The sequence below is a fragment of the Silene latifolia genome, chromosome 1 (assembly GCF_048544455.1).
Source record: "Silene latifolia isolate original U9 population chromosome 1, ASM4854445v1, whole genome shotgun sequence".
NCBI classification, from domain to species: Eukaryota; Viridiplantae; Streptophyta; class Magnoliopsida; order Caryophyllales; family Caryophyllaceae; genus Silene; species Silene latifolia.
Genome location: NC_133526.1, coordinates 54,925,165 through 54,947,330, shown reverse-complemented (window position 1 = coordinate 54,947,330; position 22,166 = coordinate 54,925,165). Strand labels below are relative to the sequence as shown.

General features: G+C 34.1%; 1 protein-coding gene and 1 long non-coding RNA gene across 2 annotated transcripts; one reads left to right on the top strand and one right to left on the bottom strand.

Moving 5' to 3' along the window:
- Positions 1-574: 574 nt before the first annotated feature.
- On the top strand, positions 575-17,265 carry LOC141605710 (uncharacterized). Its single transcript, XR_012526438.1, has 9 exons — positions 575-812; positions 910-2,107; positions 4,724-4,828; positions 4,924-5,083; positions 5,362-5,672; positions 6,045-6,124; positions 16,460-16,692; positions 16,837-16,898; positions 16,983-17,265. It is a non-coding gene; the product is annotated as an uncharacterized LOC141605710 (long non-coding RNA).
- A 1,358-nt stretch (positions 17,266-18,623) lies between these two features.
- On the bottom strand, positions 18,624-19,646 carry LOC141605700 (LOB domain-containing protein 12-like). Its single transcript, XM_074424577.1, has 2 exons — positions 19,405-19,646; positions 18,624-19,100 (listed from the first exon to the last, which is right to left on the bottom strand). The coding sequence occupies exons 1-2, from the start codon at positions 19,564-19,566 to the stop codon at positions 18,702-18,704; spliced, it is 561 nt and encodes a 186-aa protein (XP_074280678.1). The 5' UTR covers positions 19,567-19,646; the 3' UTR covers positions 18,624-18,701.
- Positions 19,647-22,166: the final 2,520 nt, after the last annotated feature.

Below are 22,166 nucleotides of genomic sequence, written 5' to 3'. Positions count from 1 at the left end.
AATAGGCGAAATTCCAATTTTTACCGCCTAAGACATATTTCCTATAATAGTGCTTTGTATTTTTATATACTATAGGTTTGAACATGATAGGTTATAAATGGACATAATCTTTTCTATTTAAATATTTATAACATTCAATATTTCACATTCCGCACAAATTTATCTCCGATCCTTTTATGATAAAGATTTTTTTATAAAGAACTTTATGATAATAATTCATTGATTTTTATGTTAAAAAGTTCTGGCTAAAAATATGTTATTAATAAATATTTGTTAAAAATCCAGTGAGTTTTTATGATAAAATGTGCGGCTAAAAAATATGTTATTAGTAAATATTCATAAATTAACATCATTAATTTCTCGGTAAAAAAACAAAAAAAACTTTTCAAAAAAATACTCATTTCATTACTTCTTATGATTTAAATTTTTATTTCTCTAATCAAAATACAATGAGGAGAAACATAAAAAATAAATAAATTGTCAATTTAAATTACATAAATAATACACTAAAAAATAAAACTTTATAAACACCGTGCACGGTTTATACTAGTTGAACTAGTAATTATAAGCACCAACAAAAAAAAAAAAAACTAGTAAATTATTAGTACAATCAAGTGGAATGAATGGATTAAAAATTAATCCGAAACTAAGTTGATGATCTAAAAGTGAACTGAATTCGAAATCAGCACTGCTAAAGACGTGAACAATAAATGGCGCGAATCGAGAGAAACGGCCACCGATTCAGGCAAAACCCTAGCTTTCCTCGTCCTCCTTGTCGATATTATCCGTCGCTCTTCCTCTTATCTGACCAGGTTTTCTATTCTCTTATTTAATTTTTAATTTTTGTGTAATTTTGCAGGTTTTTATTTTTTTTGTTCAGTTAATTTTAGTTTGTGCTTATGAATGTAGTATGGAAATTTTAAGGAGTTAGCTGAATTGAAGTATGATTGCCGAATTGTTCAATTTTTTATGTTTTCCTAATTTTGAATGATTTATGAGAGTGAAAGTTGGTTGAATTAATGTTTAGACTTGTAACTTGAATCATTACGAATTGAATTTCGCATTCAAGTTGTTCTGTGAACAGAAATGCTTGTAATTGTAAGAAAAGGTTCAAGTTTGTAGGATTGTAGTGGAACTGTAGAGAGTGGGCATTAAGCGTTACAACTTACAGGAGCTTAAGTGAAGATATGTCGAAAAATGTTGGAAACGTATTGCAACAACTAGCTTGTGCGTCGAATATATCGAGTGACATTGGTTCTTTGACTAATGTTTTTTTAGGGGAGATGGATATAAAGCGATCAATTTAGGTAATGCTGGCTGAATTGAGCTATTGTAGCTTTAGTCAGTGTATTCCCATCGCGATTCTAGATAATACGGATTACAATGCAAATATATCAGTTGGTGGAGAAGCAGCAGAGATTTCTGAATAGTGGCTTTTGATAATACAGTTGTTTTTATAGTGCGTGGGCTCATTTTTAGTGTGCGATCATCAGCGTATGCTTATCGTGGACTATTTTCTGGTGCTTGGGATAATCATCTAACTCGCGAGAGAGTTACCGACTCTAATATATAATGTATTAGTGCCTTAAATATCGAATTTGTCAAATGTCAAGAGAATGCTTCCTGTTGGAAGAACTCAAGTGAATGTGGATGTCAAGGAAATAGAGGATGAGATAAATGTATTAATAGGGATGCCAGAAACGTTGTTTGACATCACGGAACAAATGGTTTAATTGGGTTTTATGACCTTGAGGTGTGCATCTTCATTAAAATGCATATTTTGGAGCATCGGAAAACTGTACATTTTTCCGGTATCCTTTTTGTCTTTTAAATTTGGAGGAGCTTCTGCTTGTCTTTGGATTTGTATTAGTACTTGTGTTTGTTTTGTTTAGTGGTATTTGGATGAGGCTGATAAGCTTTTGGATATGGGAGTATGGGACTATGCATTTCTCGCTTACCTAAGCTTTGCAGCTCGTCTTTTTTCAGCAATACAAACAGAGGCTGGTAAGGAACGTGCTAAAACTGGATTAAGGAATTTTGTGAAGGTTAAAGTTCCAGTGCAAACAGAATCAAGCACTTCTAAGACACATTTTAGCTTATAAAGTTGGTGGGAGTTGATTTCATAGTTAGATGTTGTTTTTGTTTCTTTCTGTTTATATATTTTAAGCCGAGCTCTCTAGTTTTTTAAAGGGAGTATTATCTAAGCACAGGTGTTGACGTGTATAGATTTATCATCTCGTCTCTTGTAACTTTAGTTTGCAGAAGGTTGTCAAATTGTTTATGATGTGAGAATTAGAAGTTGTTTGCAGCTATAGTACTAGGGTTTGACAAGGAAAGGTCCCTATTTCTGTTAGCTTTGGTGACATTTTAGAGTCAGTGAGCCTCAGGGCAATAAGGAATTTCGCTCATTCGGCTATTTGCTCGTAATTCCTAACCATGCTTGGTGAGCTATAAAGTATTCAAGGGTCCTTGCCATTTTGTTGGCTACTTATAGTGTTTTTACTTTTACGTAGAGCTACATTTCCTTAGTTTTGTGCCACTGGCCAACAGAATGTGCCTATAGTTGTTCAGCACAATTAGTCAGGTCACTTGCTTATTCAATTGATTCTCACTTGTTGATTCTTATCTGTTAAGAAAATTATTATCAAAAAGTGGGAGACAAAAGAGAACAAGGATTCATCCCTGTCAAAATATTACATAATTTTCTCAATTCCTTTCAAGCAAGGAGCCAAGGACATTGCAGGATGGGGTCCCTTGAAAGCACCAAATGCTTTAACTCATAGCAAATCTAAAAAGACTACCTTACCCTAAAAATGATGTATCCCTGAGAAAATTCGTGAATTTAGCTCAAACCCGTTACTAACTCTAAAACACCTTCACGCTTCCAAACATTCCAAGGCGAAGCTTGAATGCTGATTCGTATTTTTGACTTGCAGAGTTGCAGTACCTATAGTGTAAGACAGATAGGAAAATCATTAGAGCTTGCAACCTTCTTGTCAAGTAGAAATCCAAAAAAAAATAAAAAAATCATGGGAGTTAAAAACGTGCTTCCTTTAATAAATTGCAGCTACTTAATTCATGAACTGAGATATTCTTGTTGTCCTGGTGCAGCTACTTTATGACTTGCACTTCTGTTGATTACAGGGGAATTGTTCTCCCACAGCTTCCTCTTTTCAAAGGCCATTCATTCATTCCTTTTCACTGTCATTTTCTCAAAGGTCAGATGATTTGTTGTAATTCAGCTAATATTTGTTGCTATTTCCTTACCCGTTGACAATACCTTATAATTCAATAAGTTAGGCAGAAAGCATTGACTTCATTTAGATGTCTTTAGAGCTGTGCTCTTTTTTGTGTCGATATTGGTGCTCCTGAGTTGGATATACCAAGTGTTGACTGCATTGTGCTGCCTAAAGTATATAGATCCTGGATGTTGATTGAAGGTTTGAAGCTGATTTTCTTCTTGACATCGATTATCTGTTGTCAAGTAGTCGCTCAGATATACGTATTAGTTTCTTTTCAGACGGTATCTCACCTAGAGGCATCATTGTTCGTTGAGTTTCGTTTGACAAATATCATCTTGTTTCATGTACTTGTTCCATATGATCTTCTAGGAATCTTCATCTTGCATACAAACATGATTTTTAGATTGAATACGCTTCTTACATTGTAAATTAGCAGTTCACAAATTTTTCATTATGGGCACCGGAAGCAACTTCTCCACACACTGTCATAGACACGGAAAATACCGTATGCCATAAAACCTGTTGGGGAAGTGGCGGCTGCTAAAATTACATAATATGGAGTAGAAAAGGTGTAACTCTTTAAATTGTATCCATCAACCCTGTTTTTATTTTGGTGGAGAAAAGTAAATACTGTTCTTTTCGTCTGTACTTTCAGTACAATCCTCCCCTAGACATGAATGTATTTATTGATAGAGCTGGAGAAGCTGCACGATTTGTCAAAAGAAGTGCAATCATCTTCTTGTTGTCTAAGATATTATTTCATAGCCATCTTTGGACCTTAAGGCTGAAGATCTATGTTGGAATTTGCCACTTTGTATATTATACTTATCATTTCGTTGTTTGTGTTGTAAAATATTGTGATTTTATACGTTATAATTATATGTAGGATGAAGCTTATGCCAAATATCTGTGTAAGCGTTCCTCTTCTAGAGAGGAAGTACTCTCTTAATGCGCTTGATGTCATTCCCAGGCGTGCTTTTCATTTTGGCACTTATATAATTTGTTGCTTTATGATGAGTGGTGGATCGGTCAGTGTTTCAACTCCGTAATGAGTGTACAACAACAATAGAACCTTAGAATAGTAGATGGCTTGTAGTTTTAACTCCTACAAGAGTGTACATCAACAGAATGGAGGTAATTATTACTTGAGTAATAGAGCCTAAAACAAGAAGAAATGGGAGGAGATTGGTGGTTAGTGGTGGTTGTGGAGGGTGGAAAGAGGAGGTGGATAACTTTTCCTCCCTTAATGAAACAACTATTGCACTGATCTTCCTCAGTCTATCTCCCACCACCATCACTTCCTTCCATTTTCTAGTTCATTTAAGCTCTATTACCCCTTAACAATTACCTCCATTCCAAGCAAGCCCTTAGAACTAATAAAAACAATCACTTACAAGCATCTTCTTTTTCTTGAATTATAATGCCAATAATGCAAACCTAATCTTTATTTCATTGTTCTGTATTTGCCATATTTATCTCAGATCAGGGCTGCTGCAAAAAGTGATCTGATGGTATGAATAAAGGATGCAAAGCCTTTATTTCTTTTTTCAATGGATTAAGGAATGTCAAAGCTCTTTCATATTCAGGTATGGCTTTAAGAATATAACGACCAATATCTCTATGGTGTGGTATTAGGTGTGTTTTGGTTACAAAACATCTTATTAACTTCGGCTGATATTAGTGAAAATATGTCAATGGTAGGCAGAAAGAACTTGTGATTCGAAGGTTGGCCATGGGTTATGGATTGTTCCAGGCTTCAACTTTCTTCAATGTCATAACACTCTAGGAACTAATGGGTTCACTCTAGTTCTGGATGTGAAGTTGGAGGCAATTGAGTTCAAGTAAGAAGTTTGCCTCTTTCTCTCTTCCTTGCATTGTTAGTTTCTAAGTCTATTATATTTAAAGACGGACTATAGGACTGCATTTAGTGAAGTTCTACACTCCTACCATCTTCAATTTTGCAGTTGTTTCATTTTTTTAGTCTTTTGGGCAATTCAACAAATTTATTAAGAATTTTTGGTGGGTATACTGTATTTGTGGGTTGAGTTATTGTGTAATGTTCTTGTGACAATTGTTTGCACGAGATTGCCTTGGCTGACTGATGTTGTTATTCTTTCAGAATTAAATCTCTTGAGAAACAAAGAAAAAGAAACTCGTTGGAAAAGGAATCAAAGCAAAGACAAAACCGAGTGCGACAGAACAAAATCCAATTAACAAGAGTGCTGAGATGAAGAAGAAAACTACAAAGCAGTGGCATGCTGTTCAGACTAAAGAAGATGAGGATGATCTAACTCGACAGTACAGGTGCACAGGCTACTAAAGAAGTTAAAAAGAGGAGCCATTGACGAGAATGAATACACACGTCTAATGGGAGCCCATGAGTTACTTGAATGAAGAGAGACCGTTTATTGTATTTTTATGGACAGAACAGTAAGTCTTCTTTAAGACGGTCTCACACATGTGCACATCGTGTATATTCCTCATTTAGTTATCATAAATTATCATATGAAACGCTTCCATGGTATTATCGTGAAATATGAGAAACTAAACGAGTTAGTGATTTTTTAGGTTAGTGGGTTGATCGGTATAGCTGGATATGGGTATGGTCTATAGCTAAATATGTTGGCCTCCCTCATATTAGCATGAGTCTGTCTTTCAAAAGAATTTTTGTTTAGTTATATGGTGAATGAGTTGGTCTCACAATTGTCTCATATAAGATCTTATGTTTATTTGTTCCGATAACAAAATTCAGATTTTGGGCCTATAATCATCTAATTTGTGAGCCTTTTGGCTGTTTGCCAGGGGTGTTGCTGTCTTTTCAAGTACGGATGGAACTTATCAACCTCTAGACAATTTTCCATCACTTCAATTGTGCGCTGAAGGTTAGCTTCTGCTAGCATTTGAGTTCAAATTTTTTTTGTTATTATTTTTTTTAAATTGAGTGATGGGTTTTCATTGCTGAATAACTGTTGTGTGGTGATAATAAGGTGTTATTTGCTGATCTCATCTACTGTGTTCTAAATACTAGAATTTTCTTGGTTAATCTCATGAGATACGCAAAAGATTTTAGCTGATGCCCTCAGGATTAGCCTTTTATGTCCTCTCGTTAGTATAAGATATTAGATTATATTAATTATATTAATGCTAAATCACTAGAGAAATCTGCGTGGCTTTGTCTTCATTAGTTTGTATTGATGTGTACGTGACAGTTATGATATATTTTCTAATCTTGGGATGAAATTTGTTGAAGAGGGTGGATGTTTGAAACATTCAATAATGTAATCTTCTAAACACAGTTATGCGACTAAATAGTTAAATACACTACCTAATATCAACTGCAGGCATTGTAATTGAAACAATTTTCTTTTGCTAAGACTCCATAAGGAAATACTTCACATTATCAACAACAGAAATAATGTGTGTGCGTCAGGTAATAACTAAGATAACTCCATGAAAGCCATTTATTGAAGAGTATGCAAATCAGGCATGGCATTTACTTTTTTTTTTTTTAGACGAAAATACTTCACAAAACCTTAATTACTGGGAATCAAACCAGGTTTTGAGTCTTTGCCTGATTACTTGTATAGCTCAACCTAACCACTTTCCTAGCTTGCCGAGATGTCATTGTTCATATTTATGTCGGTATGGATGCTGGCATCAACGAAACAGTGATTTTCTTTTTCCTCTTTCTTTAACAATATAATTTACTAGAAGCACTTGGAATTTAGAATCCTATATTATTCATGATTGTTTGTCATGATTTGCTTTTGCTAATGGAAGCACTTGATTCATTTTGGTAATGATGAAGACCTGAAGTAGACACACAACTTTAGACCCCACAAATCTATCTGAAATGACCTATATTTGGATGTTACTATATTGGACGACCTTGCTTAAAAAATAAAAAATAGTAGTAGTGTACTAATCATGTAGACTTGTAATTATCATTAGGAAAACTTTAAAACTTGCCTTAATAATCCTAAGTTTGCTTGTTCTACTGATATTAATCCCAAGCTGGCGTAATCTCAAATTTGTATTACCTATTTTGTTTTTGCACCTTCTGTCTTTTGATGGAACCCAAATTCTTATTTAAGACGGCCACTATCCGTCTTAAACTTAAGACGGGTCAAATACATATCAAATCATCCCATTTGTTGCTAATAAAGACAAAATTTTTGGTATTTTCTAGGCAACAAGTGGGTGATTTGGTATGTATTTGATCCGTCTTAAACTTAAGACGCATAGTACCATCTTAAGCAAGACTTGATGTGGATGGAATTTGGGAAAAGTAATTTATAGAGTTTTTAATAATCCACTTATCAGATTAATGATATCTTGTCTCACATTTAACCGGAGATTCTTATTCCGGTGAAAAGGGGCACAAAAATCACAAGTAATACAAAGTTGGGATTAATTTGGGGATATGCCAACTTGGGATTAATAATGGAAGGCCAAGCAAAGTTGGGATTATTCAGGGTAAATTTTCTTTATTATTATTACAACTTTTTTTTAGGGATTATTTTTATTATAACATGTAGGTTCACAAAATATTTAGTGTCTAGCTCTTAATGAGTATTTAGTGTCACCCGCCTTTCTTACCTTCAAATTGGAATTGTATCCATCTTAAATGGGAATTTGTGATAAAACAAAGGCCCTGAGGAACCAAAATGCCCTTTCTCTGGGAATCAGTTATCCTCGAGCCCTCAAATGAAAAACAAGTATTCTCCTAAAATTGTCTCCAAAATGAGGCTAAATTCAGGTTTGATGGATTTAAGGCCGAGAGGAAACCTTTTTGTCTTATTATATGGACTTTCATCTTTTTTTTTTTTTTTTTTTTTTTTTTTTGGGGGGGGGGGGGGGGGGGAATTTTTGTCTCCACCAGTATCTGACTGGGGGGGGGGGGGGGGAATTTTGTCTCCACCAGTATCTGACCTATTTGGCTACCTTCTCCTGTCTATGTCAACGTCTCTAATACATATTATATTGTAGTGTATATATCATATAGTACAATTGTGTCACAATCGAAGGGAAGGTATATTGTCATCTTTCTTTTATCATTGAGGATATAAGATATGGAGAAAGCAAGTAATGAATGACTTGATTTATTTGATTTGGTAGAGTGTGCACGTGAGCTTACTCATAATTGAAGCTTGATGATTAGTAAAAATTTTTGTTCTTTGGAATACCAAAGAAGAGACGTAAAAGAAAATACCGCATTAGGGAGAATCTTTAGTCTGCTCGTTATTTTAAACTTCCAATCTTTTCGTGCAATTTTATTCCTTATGAGCTCTCTACAAGACTCCAACGTTGTAGTAGGGTATGTTCTATATCATATTTTTCATCGTCTTTCATGGCCACTCGGTTGATCTTACTAGATTGTCTGCGTTTACTTCTGAATTACGGAGTACCTTTTTATGTGAGCAAAACACAGAAGGGATAGAGTCAAACACCCATTCTCAAGTCTCAAACACACAAATTATCCTTAAAAAAGAACGAAAAACGTAAGTTCTACTCAAGATATGAACAGAGACATAAAGACTAGAAAATATCAGAGGTGGAATTTTGAGTTGTTTGAAGAATTAAATTACTCCACGAGTTCTAGATTGGATATTCCGATTTCTATATGTTATATCTACGAGTCGACTTGATAAAGGAAAAATTAAATCCCTACGTCTTCTTTGGTAAATTGTCATAACCTTTTTGACAGAAGTAATTTGTTTATTAATCATTTATTACAGTGTTATTTTAACTCAAAATTTATATTCACTTTATAGTTCTAGACGGTTTTATGTAACTGGAAACTCCAAGAGCAGGCAATATTGCAATAAGGACAGCTCTAGTTATTAGTTAACCTGAAATTACCTGAAAGTGACCTGTTTTCATGATTTTGGATCTCTACACCTACTCAGTGTGTGTACTTGACAAATTACAGTTTACTAATCCATTGTTTCTTACCCATCAACGTTCTAGTATTCTCTACCTCTGCTGAGTAGGTTCTCTATAGGATTTATTCAACTATGGGTTTCACTCATAACAACCTTTTCTGTGCTAGGACTATATTCTATTATCTATGTGCCTGAATATGAGCATCGTGACTGAACAAGACAAGTACGGAATTGGTAAATGTTGACCAAAATGCTGGTTTGTGTAATGTAGATTTATGTGTGTATCTAACTTATCCCACTATCATAATACAAACAAGAGGCATTTCGTTGGGATAGAATATATATATTATTATTTTTACTTTTTAAAAAATACTTGAGAAGTTTGACTTGAGAAAGTGCTTCCCTCAATAGTTTATACGAATAGCTAGGAAGAATCTTGCGTCAGCTATTGTCCCTGGACCCTGGTATTGCTATTGTGCATTTTTTAGTTATAATCTATCTATATTTATCTATATCTATATTAAAACTATAAAAGAATAACCACTGACATCATCCTATGACACATGTCACTCTCACATTACAATTGGTCTCCCTTGTGACGGGTTACCATTTGTGGCGGATATTTTGTGAGATAAAATGGTAACAAAATGGGTTAGTGGAGAAAGGAGACCACATGAATAGTGTTGCAGAGAGAGAAAAAGTGGGTACTTTGTGAGGTAAAATGGTATCCGTCACTCAAGAGTGACGGATATGTACCGTCACAAACAAGAATTTGTGCTCACATTAAAACTTTTCCCACCAACTTAAACCCTAAATGATACTCCCTCCAATTGACAATAAACTTCCCATTTCATTCGTAATTGCTAAATCCTACACACAATTTTACTATATCCCGCACATTTTCCCTTTCATTTCCACCACTACCCAACATCGTAAAAACAATAAAAAAATAAAAAATAAAACTAAAATACCCAAACCCAGCGCTGACATCCCCTACACACCCTCCCCTTGCTCCGGCCACCCTTCCCACAGCCCCGATCCCTTCGCCCAACGGCGACCACCCTCCCCACGCCGTCGACCCCTCGCCCAGCGTTGACCACCCTTCCAACGCCGTCGACCGCAATGTCTACACATGATCGTTATCGACCCACGAACGCTGTTGCTCCAATCGCTTTTTTTCTTCTCCGTCGCCGACAACTGTCCCTTTACTCCATCGTTGTCACTTCTCCGTCGCCGACCAATTGGTGGGGTGGCTGGTGGGTGCAAACATTTGAGGTTAGTGGAGGGTGGTGGTCCATCGGGTAATTAAATTTGGGGAAATTTTCTATTTTTTTAGGGTTCTCTCTTGGTGGGGGTAAGAAGTAAAAGGGATTTGGAAAAATGTGTGAAAATGTGCGGGATTTAGTAAAAGTGTGTGCGGGATTTAGCATGACCCATTTCATTTTGGCACAAAAATTAAAGAAACACACTATCCCACCATATAATTAAATTTGGACCACACAGATACAATACCCCACCATATAATTAAATTTGGACCACACAAACACTTACCAAAAAAGGAAATAGGGAGGTTATTGTGAATAACCGAAAAAGGAAATAGGGAGGTTTATTGTGAATTGGAGGGAGTACTAAATACTTTAATAACACTTCCTATTATTGGCTTTTATACTACATCCTTCTTTTCAAAACATGTATGAAATCTTTTCCATTTTCTTTCTAACATCTTTTTTTTATATATTTTGTCATATAAAATCTCATCTAATTGAGATCATAATATTATTATTAAATCATTCATTACATTTTCCATTGTTTATGAGTTTTAATTTTCTATTCTTCTTCATAAATAATTGGAATTTTTACTTTTTAGTGTGTATTATTTATTAATTCTAAATTTATACCGCAATGTGATATGAGAAAAAAAATTAAACTAATAAAAAAAAGTTTAAGTATATTATGAGTTTACCTATTTTAATTTATCTTCTTATTCTTACTCTTAAGATCTATTTTTCCCGTTGACAAGATAAGCTACTGACCAAAAATCTATTTGGTTTTGCACCGTCTCATTGCCTTGAAATGCAGTTAGCCTTCCTTATGACGGAGATATTTGTCTTAATAATAAAACGGGTCAAATATCGTCCCACATGTCATATAAGACAAGTCTTTTGTTTTCTCAATGTATTCTGCGTTTGTCTTATTACTCCCACATAGGTATATACCCTTCTTAAATGAGAATTTACCTTTCAATATAATATTTTGGAATACATACATTTCAATACGTATGACACATAGAGACATAGTGTAAGGATTATGGTTTGTAGAATTTGCTTATTTTTCAATACGTATCATTTATAAGTAGAATTTACTTGCATTTAAAATTATTAATACGCTATGACACATAGTATAAAGATAATGGTTTGTAGAAGGTCAAATCAAAATTATGAAACACGGGTATACGCATGATATGTGACAAAAGTTTGAGCATGTCTTCGCGATACGATGGTAGTTGTGACACATTGAATTAATATACAACTAGTCTTAAACCCGTGAAATTCACGGGATTATAATTTAATTTGTTTATAAAAAACATGTATATAAATTTTAAAAATTAGAAGTTATGATTTATTACAAACAATCATTGTTAAGGTGTAAAGTATTCAAATATTCTAATTTTTCTACCAATAAAATAAATAATTAATTTCAACTAAAAAAATCATATATTGAGGTTCAAAATTGTTCCCTTGCTAAAAATCATATGAGATGCACGTTTACTACATTTCACTTCTTGTGTTAGCTAAAAATCATATGAGATGCACGTTTACTACATGTCACTACATTAGGAAGCCAAAAAGTCTAGAAATACATTTAAGCCGACAATATCAAATTCTACATAGGCCGCGTTAGATCACCTCTGAATTGATTGACAACGTCTATAGAAAACATTTACGACCGATGTCAGTATTGTTTCATCTCACACATTCTGGATTGTGATCACCTATAACCCATTCATTCACGTCTTATTTAGTCCATCAATTTTACCAATACAAATTCCCGTTTATTGTTAATGCGAATAAAGTCTTACCCACCTTACTTAGATTAGATACAAGAATAAATATTTAAAGAATAATAAAAGTTGTGACATCTCTATATTGTACCCGTTTAAGTTAGAAAGCTAATGCACCTGTCTTAAGAGTTAAGGGAGACTACTACTTTACTAAAGTCTCTTTGAGAAGAGTGATCACATCACATCATAATATCATTAATTTCTTACTTGATGCGGGAGCATTGGAAGATAGCAAAAATGAGGTACTCATTAGTCAAAATGTAACTCAAATAACAAAAGGTTTCAAAATGGGTTCGAGTTATGTGACGATGCTGAAATGGGAGTGCAACAAAGGAGGAAGCAGTGAAGGCACGGTTTCCAATGCCGTGTAGGAAACACGGAATTCCAGTCGTGTATGTTACACAGTTTTCCTAAACTGTGTAGAATTAGCTTAATTAATTTAATACTGTTATTAGTTTTCGAATAAGTTTAGGAAAGCTCTGTTATTTCCTAATTCTAGTTTTATTTAGTTTCCACAAATCTGATTTTCATTAGTTAATTATATAATAAGTTTCCTAGTTAGTTTAGGAAAGATAGCTTGAAAGATAAGTTGGGGAATTAGATCTCCAGTCAGATTGTGACATCGAGTAGGACTATAAATAAGGACCGATTGTGGCCTTATTTTCCAGAATATTTCAGAAATGCAATAAAGTTTACAGTTCGTAAAACTTGTGTCAATCTTGCGAGATTAGATTAGGACTCTTCCTTGCGAGGCTGAGTTATAGGAAATCGAGCTATAACCTTGCGAGGTTAGAACAAGATTAGCTATTCTATCCCTTATTTTCGGTTCTTTATTCACAATATCCACACAATATCATCAAATCACACATTACATTCACAATACAATCAACAATTCCGCTGCAAAATTCTACAAACCCTAATTCGTTCGTTCAAAACCTACGAATTCTATATCATTACTCATAAAACAAAATTCTAAAACTTACAATATTAATCTATTTTGTAGAGGAAAAAACACAATGTTTGAAATAACACGGAATCTTGTATCTATTTTATAACTAAGACGAACAAAATACTATTAGAATAAGACCAATTACATGATACCACAAACAATCTGATCACAATTTGGTAAAAACAATTTTAAGTCTAAATAAAATTGTATTAATTTCAATACAAATACTCCAAATATAAAATTGAATCAAACTCAATCAAAATAACCTAACTCACCATGAAAGTTCAGCTTCTCCTTCATAAATGTCCACAAGCAAGGAGGATTTAACATGTCATCAACTCTTAATTATTAGAGCGCCAGTTTTCTTAGAGGATTAATATATAGATAGATAGATAGATAGATGTTTTAAATATAACAAATTTTAAAACTTATTTGTATATTTTATCTATATATACCCGTGCAACTTTACACGGGTCCTAAGCTAGTATATAGTAGTAAATACAAAGATTCTGGTTTCCGGATGACCTGTAGTATATAATACTCCGTATGTAGTAACTTGAATAGATCACTTGCAACTTCACTAAATAAAAAACACAGTTAGCAAGTCATTTTATTTGACAGTATCATATTTTAAAGCCAGATTATACCGAGTCATTGTTCACTTTAAAAAATAAAGTTTTCTTTTGGTCGGACAAATAATTGTATAGAGAGGGATTGGGACAAGCATGTTAAGGTGCATTAGAATACTTAGTGATGATATTAAAAATAAAATCTTTGTCTTACTTGGTATACTGCCCCAGCATGACCTTACCACTAACACTGCCTCTCACGTGAATAGTCGAAGGCATTCATGATTCAGCAACTTCTTGTACAATTAAAATGACATTACAGTTGCAAGCTGCTAACTAAAATATAGTGTAATATGTATATTCCTCTATTGTTTTATACTGACAATACTGTGAATCTGTGACTTCTGCTTCTAGATTTTCACTAACCTAAATTTAAAACTGTGGTTCTTGCATAAGAGTAAACACATGAATGTCCCCAAATAACTTTGATGCTATGAGCTTTTTATGTTGTACTCCCTCCATACCACACCAATGGTAACATTGACTTTTTCACACTTGTCGAGACACGTTTTGCAACGTGAATATATTTCGTTACACATTATTAAAAATTATAAAATTTTGATATTCTTATAGCACTCATGACGATAAATCAAACAAGATCTCACATGACTATATTTTGTCTTATAGATTAAGAATAATATCGAAGATTCCCTACAACCATGAATAGTGCCAAGATTCTCAATGTTACCATTGGTGTGGTATGGAGGGAGTAGTTTTAAACTTTTGAGTAGTTTCAATTGACCGTTAATTTTTAAGGCGTATCAATATTTTTTGTTTTCTGCATGAACTGATCTGTCTTGATGTGGCTAGTTTTTCAACTTTAGTTTTCCAGATAATCTGTTGGTTTTCTGTAAGAACTGATTTGTCTCGAACTGCCTTGATCAGAACTTTGGAAGGGTTATGTCTGAATTCCTGGTTGAAATGTGGCTCACATTATTGATGTACATACCATGGTTACAAACAAATATCGTGCATATATATAATTTACTTGATCTTGTAACATTTATGATCTTGCTCATTTCTTGTCTTGGATTTTTTGTCCAAAACTCATGGTTTCTTTGTCAGAAATCATATACTCCCTCCCAGTCACTATAATGTTCCCTCTTTCCCAAAACGGATTATTCAAGTAATGTTCCCCTTTCTATTTTTAGAAACTTTTACTCTTATTTTATTCATCCCTCTCTCCTATCACCAAACCCCACACAACTCTTTTACTCCTATTTTATTACTTTCCTTTATCTTTTGGCCCCACAATTCTTTATTTAACTACTAATAATTCATCCCTCTCTCCTATCACTAACCCCACACAACTCTTTTACTCCTATTTTAATACTTTTCCTTAAGTATCGTGCCATTATCAAAGGGGAACATTATGACGACTGGGAGGGAGTATTTCTGAAGTAATATATAGCCACTGGAATATATAGGGGGATTGGAAATTTTTCCTTTTATGATCTAAACTGATGATAATCATACAAAAAGTGGATGATGGAATTTTTTTTTTTTGCAGGCGTGTGCTTTTGTGTTCTAACACAAGAGTAAGGCACATCCGACCCCCCTATCCCGCAATTTACGGGGAGGCTCTGGGGTAATGTTGTTGTTGCAGGCGTGTGCCTTGGTGAAAATGGGGATTTATGTCCAAAATAATATGAACTAACGTCCCTACTATAGTTGTTTAGAGACTAGGAGTAAAATAAGACAAGAATAATCATTAAATAAGATACCTCAAACAACCCATTTTAATCACCTAGACATTTATGTGTAGTTGACTATTGTTGCCCTTTGTTTGCAAACACTTCCTTTTCACAATATCTCTTGGTCTCTCTATTTTTGCAGTGAATTTTACGAATAAACATAACCATTCTCTGTAAGACCTTCCTATTTTATGTTCTCAAACAACATCGACACAAAGGAGAAGGGTCACTTTCAAAAGATATCCAATCCTTTTATTAATAGCATCCTTCTAATTAATCCCATTATCCTTGTTGACCTTAGCTTTTTTCTCGCGAGAGTATTTTGAGTAGATCTCCCGTAAGACGGTCTTATCTCAAAACCAGAAAATGTCAACATTTTTTAATAGAAAGCAACCATTTAATGAAAATGATATAACTAAAGTTATCACCTTTTAACAAGGAAATATTTTATTAGGAAATATTTACATTTTATCGTAAAATGGTAACATTTGGTTCGTCCTAATTTCAACGAAATAGTCGGTTTGAAACAAGAATTTGCCATTTTGGTAAGGCTTAAAGTTAAGGAACTCAAGATTCAAGAACACCTCCTAAAAAAGGAGACATCTGCCTCAAAATCAATATCAATATATATATATAAAAGAGGCTTTTTTCAGGCAATTCTACAAACTCCAAGTTTTTTGAAACACTTTAATTAAAATAATAATATTAATTAAAATAATAAATACCAAAAATAAATCTTAACCTTAAAAAGATAAAAATAAAATAATCAATGTTTGTTCCGTATTAGAATTAGAATGGAAAAAAATCATTCATTAACTGTATCATTGTGTATATAAACTCATGCCATGAATTCTTCTCAACCATTAAATGTTCCCCCTCCCCAAACATTGAGCACGGCTCTCTAATTTTGCTTGCTATGTATTATGTTAATATTTGTCGCACCGAATATATTTTTTTATACAATGAGATCTAATTATGTACTTTTATATGCTTTTTCAGGAAACAACGAAGGATAGTAATTTGAACAACGGTATTGAATCAATGCAACATCAACAATAAAATTAGTAGTTTTTACTCTGTGTTACCCTATTAATGGAAAAAGGTGCTTTTCCAAAGAATGGGAGGGAATATCTTTTACTCCGTAATATGGCACATACTTGGTATTCTGTGTAGCGATCTTCTAACAATCTGTTACTCCTTTCTTTGTATCTGTCTCTTGAAGGACTTAATTGGTAAAATTTTATTATTATTTTCATGTATCTGTATTTATAAATTATTTATTTTATGTATTTATGATTGATTAAGTCCTTTTAATTTCATATTTTATGTTATATATATTATGTATTAATTAATGGTTGTGTTTTTTTGGTTTGCAGAAGTACAGGTACATGCCAACGGCCGAACGTTTTAACTTATAACTTACTAAGCAAAATATATGGTATATTGGCTTCCTCTTTGTTTATTACTCCATATAAGATTATTTTGATTATATATAAGTTTCTCCTTTGTTTACTACTTCCAGTTTACGTTCCTTTTGTTCCTACATTCAATATGACGGAATATGAACGAATTAAGCTGGATCATGATTACTCGTGAATGGATCCGCAACGGGCTCGGTTTACGGTGTTAAGAGTGACTTTGAATCCGAGTTCTTAAAAACTTAAATAGGAGATGGATAATATTTGTAACAAATATGAATTGTATTATTCCCTTCGAGCAAGTTCGATTTCGATTCAGATTTTGAACAATTCAGATTATTTCTATGTCTATAATTGTCTTTTTTATAGAATGGGACCGTCTTATAGTGTGAAGCCGTCTCACACAATAATTATTGACGTAGACTCGGAGCATTACTCTGCATTCTGTATACCATTTGACTTCATTTCAGGGTCTACTTACCAAAGCCGGTGTAGATTGTTGGTGCACGAACACAATTTTACGCGATCGGTAATGATAGTCTCTTCAACAGTAACTCAAAACGACCTCGAACAATTGCTAGGGATTGAGCGCTTTAGAGAGGTTTTTGATTTTTGTTAATGGTCCAATGCTTAGTTATTTATGTTGCTATGCTTCGTTTTTAATTTTTAATTAAGGTTTGCATTTACATATAATGATGAATTATATACAAATTTGGTTACCGCTAGAACTTAGAAGTACTATATTGTCGAGTTCCAACTTTTATCTTTTAAGGGAGTGTTTTCTAAAATTTTATCTTATAGTAAAACTAAATGGTCGTATGCATATGAAAAAAAGATTTACTTAACAAATATATTACACTCCTTGCTAATTTAGACTCCTCTCCAATAAGAATCCTAACTGGTATATTATATTTTCTAATTTTACGTGATTTATCTTAGGGAAAAAAAGAGGGTTACCCTACGATATTTAAGAGTGTAAATAACCGTACTTTGGATAAAGAATATAGAGTTGAAGTAATGCACATAGTAAAATAAAGTTATTTCCGAACATCTTTTCTATCCTCTTTCTTCTTCAAAATACACTTTTAATTTTTCTAAAATACGCTTCTTGACGGGGACGGCGACGGAGCCCAAGTTACAAAGCTGTACACCAAATGCTTCACACCAAACAGGGGAGGCCTAATATTGTTCCTTAATTCTTGAGGAATTGTAAAAAAGCCTATTTTATATATATATATTGATTGATTTATTCTACGAAGAAAAACTTACATTTTCCAGATCCAAAAAAAACTACATTTGTACAAGCTCACTCACAAACAGAACACTATTTAGTTACTCGTGCATGGCGATTATAAATATTTCAATGTATTTGTATATACTCACATTCTCACGAGAAAACTAATATTAAGAAAGTAAACATAGCTTCTCAATTGCGAAGATACAATTAAAGACGAATCAATATTATAACCCGTACAACGTACGGGCACAAAATCTAGTTTACTAGTATTTGTAAGTGGTATAACTTTCTTATTGGCTTTATCGCAGCTTCCTTGTGGCTGTGGCCAGGCCAGCCTTTTCTTACACTCCAAAAGCTCGTCTTAAACTCGTTTATGTAAGATCGGCACAATAATCTGTGCTAACACGGAGTGTAAAAATCACTTTTGGCAAGAAATATGAAAGTGCCGATTTTGTTGGTCATCTCAATTTCACAAGGTTCTTTAGGGCATTCATAAGGTGGTGAATCAATGATGAAAAGGAGTAATAAAGAAAAAAGGCTGCAAAATGCAAGCCATTGTATTACCAAAATCTAATATAATAAAAACTTAAGAAGAAACCATGTCATGTCCAAAGAAAGACTCTCTTTTAAAAGAGTCTTGAATCACATGATGATCAGTAGAAGATTGAAAGTTGAGGTACTGGTACTGGTGGTGGGGAGACATATTGTTTTGGAGGTGGAGAACAGACTTGTCATCTGAATCAAAGCTGTTTTGAGTTGCTGTCGTCGTTGTTGTTGTTGCTGTGATGTTGCTTGATTCTTGCTGCTGCATTTGAATGCATAATATTTCAGCTTGAGCCACCGCTAGTTGCATTTGTAGCTGGGAAACTTGGTTTTGAAGGAATGAAATTGCTCCAACGCAGCCATACACTGGATCTCTCATTCTTGCATTTGCTTCATACACTAGGCTGCTCACTGCATCTGCTCTCTGCTGTACTGATAGCTCCTGTATACCATAAAAATTCATGTGTTTCGCACAAGGCGCAAAGACCATTACAACTAGGTGACTGAGGAATTAATTTGGTAACTTAAGACCTATTGTATCCTGTACTGTCATTTATTTTTTATTTCAAAACTTCTTCGGTCGCAAGTTTGTGGAACCATCATTAAAAATATGCAACAAGATAAAGTAAAAGTATGTGTTTTAGTTGCTTATAAAATATTGAAATGCACCATAGGATAAAGCAAGCACAGCGACATGTTTGGTGGTTGATATTCGACTTTTGGTCTTTTTATTTAATTGAACTGACCTGTAACATTTTGCTGACATTGCTGGCACCAAATACTTTGTGAACAATGGCAAACTTGTGAGGATCATCAGAAGGAAAGTAAGGAGCAAAAGTGCAATCCTTTGCACATCGACGACGGAGCAACTTGCAAGAAGCACAAGGTGAGGTTCCATTGCCACCCATTATATAAAAATGTTTTAAGAATACAGAAGGAGTGGTTGGTTAAGTAGCGTATTATTAGCACAAGTCTATGGCTTGAAGAAAATGAGGAAAAGTCTATGAATATTTATAGTGTATAAAGATGTGTTGAACAGTTTAACTTGATTTTAAAAATGTTATTAGAAAGATGATGATTAAAAAATAATTGAGCATATTTTATTTATTATTAAGCCTGATACGAAAGGAGTGACTGTTTCATGGAGATTTTAGACAAGAGTCCAAATTATTTGTATATTTGGCCTTTTTGTTGGGACTCATAAAATAGTGGGTGGTGTCTAGAAAATCTCCCTCAAATATTGGCTTTGCGCGTAACGTTGTAAGAATTATGGAAGGTTTATGTTTTGCTTGTAGAGTCAAGGGTAGCACAATGGTGCACGTTTTTTTTTTTTTTTTTTTTTTTTTTTTTTTTTTTTTTTTTTTTTTTTTTTTTTTTTGGAGTAAATTATCAATTACACCCACCCACGCTTAATCCACTTTTTTAAACTAACTTCCACGTCAATTTTTTTTAATAATTTACCCCCAATTTATTTGCTCAGGGTATATTTTGCACCCAGCACCATTTTTAGGCAAAAAAAATAAAGAATTGACAATTTTGCCCCCGCGTCTTGCTTTCTCTTTCTCTTTACAACTTTGTATACCAGCAATTCATCATTTCCAAAGGACTTCATACTTCTTGCTTTCTCTTTCTCTATACAACTTTCTCTAATCAAACTTATTATACCATAAACCTCATTTTAGCATTATTCTTCTCTTCTTTTCCCTCATTTTATTGGGTTTTTCACCTAATTTCCCCCCAAAATTCCCTTGTTAAGCCAGTTAAAAACCTTGAATTAGGTTAATTTGATTCTAAAAACTGTCAAACTTTACTGATTGTTTCGTGGTGCAAGATCCCCAATCAAATTTGTTGTGTTATTGTGAGAAATTAAAGCAGCTTCCAAGTAGTGAGTCTAAAGATCCGGAATTATATGCGTCAATGGAGGCGTCGTTGAGCGAGATGGAGATGCACATGCATGGAAATCAACCCTATACCATCTCCGATCTTTCACACTATGATGTCATTCTCAGGCTGCAACAGAACGGTGTTTGGACCGGAAAATCTGTTATTATCTCAACCGTTATCTCCAACGACAACCAAAGGAACCTCTATACCGCCACTCTCAAATAGAAGACAAGACAGTGAGTTAGCACTAAATTGAACAAATGGGTTTGTTGACGTCGGTTTGGGGATTTCAGACGAGCTATAGAAGAGAATGAAAAAGATGGGAAAGAGGGGAAACAACCTACTTAATAAAAGAATAAGGGCAAAATCGTCATTTTTAAACAAAAAGTTTGAATTTTGACGGAAAATTGGCCTGAAAATGGTATTGGGTGCAAAATGTAACTTGAGCAAATAATTTGGGGGTAAATTATTAAAAAAAATTTGACGTGGGAGTTAGTTTAAAAAAGTGGATTAAGTGTGGGTGTAACTGATAATTTACTCTTTTTTTTTTTAGAAAGATGAGATAGGCGCTAATAGAAATGGTAAACGGCTATTTGGCTTGTCATTTATTAGGATATCTGTGGATTGGTGTTTGATATATTTTGGATTTTTTTTTTGGGACATGCTAAATCCTGCGCATAATTTTACTTAATCCCGCGCAAATTATAGACTTGTTCCGACTTTATCCCTCTCACTTCTTACTCACAAATAGGGCTGAGCATCGGTCCAAGACTGGACCGGACCGGACCAAACCGGACCGGACCAAACCGGACCGGACCGAAGACCGAAAATAAAATTTTTGTGGACCGAAGACCGGACCTAAAACTTTCGGTCTTGGACCGGACCAAACCCGAAATATTCGGTCCGGTCCGGTCTTAGACCGAAATAGACCTAGAACTAATTCTTTCACTATTTCGTGTATGATAATTACATTTAAGTTTCACTAAATTAAATGTTGATGAATAACTAGAGATTGTTTTTGAGAAAAAAATACTCAATATTAATTTATAATGTCTTGTGAAGATAAAATGGTAATTTAGTTTATAATATTCTAATGATAGTCTTTAGAAACATAAAATTCGGTCCATTTGGTCCGGACCTAAAATATCCGGGTTTGGTCCGGACCGGACCGAAGACCGAAAACTCAAAAAATGAGGACCGAGGACCGGACCTAAAAAATTCGGTCCGGGTTTGGTCTAGACCAAATGGTCCGGTCCGGTCCATTTTTCCGGTCCGAACCTAAACTATGCGCAGGATTTAGCGATCGAGTAGGCTTGATACTCGATCGAGTAGGCGGCACTCGATCGAGTATGTCAGTTACTCGATCGAGTAGCCGGTTTACGGGGGATGATTTGTCGGGTTTTGTTAATAATGCGATTTAATATATAAACACTTCCGTCACTTTCTTAATACACTTTTACAAACCTAATTACTTTCAAAAGAGAAAACAATCTACGTTCTTCGCATCAATCGCATTATTGGCAAATCTCGGAGCTTGGAAGGTCGGAATTCACCTTTCTTTACACCTTTGTGATCCTTGCGTCGAGGGTAAGATCTACGTACTGTTTTTATGGTATTTCGTTAA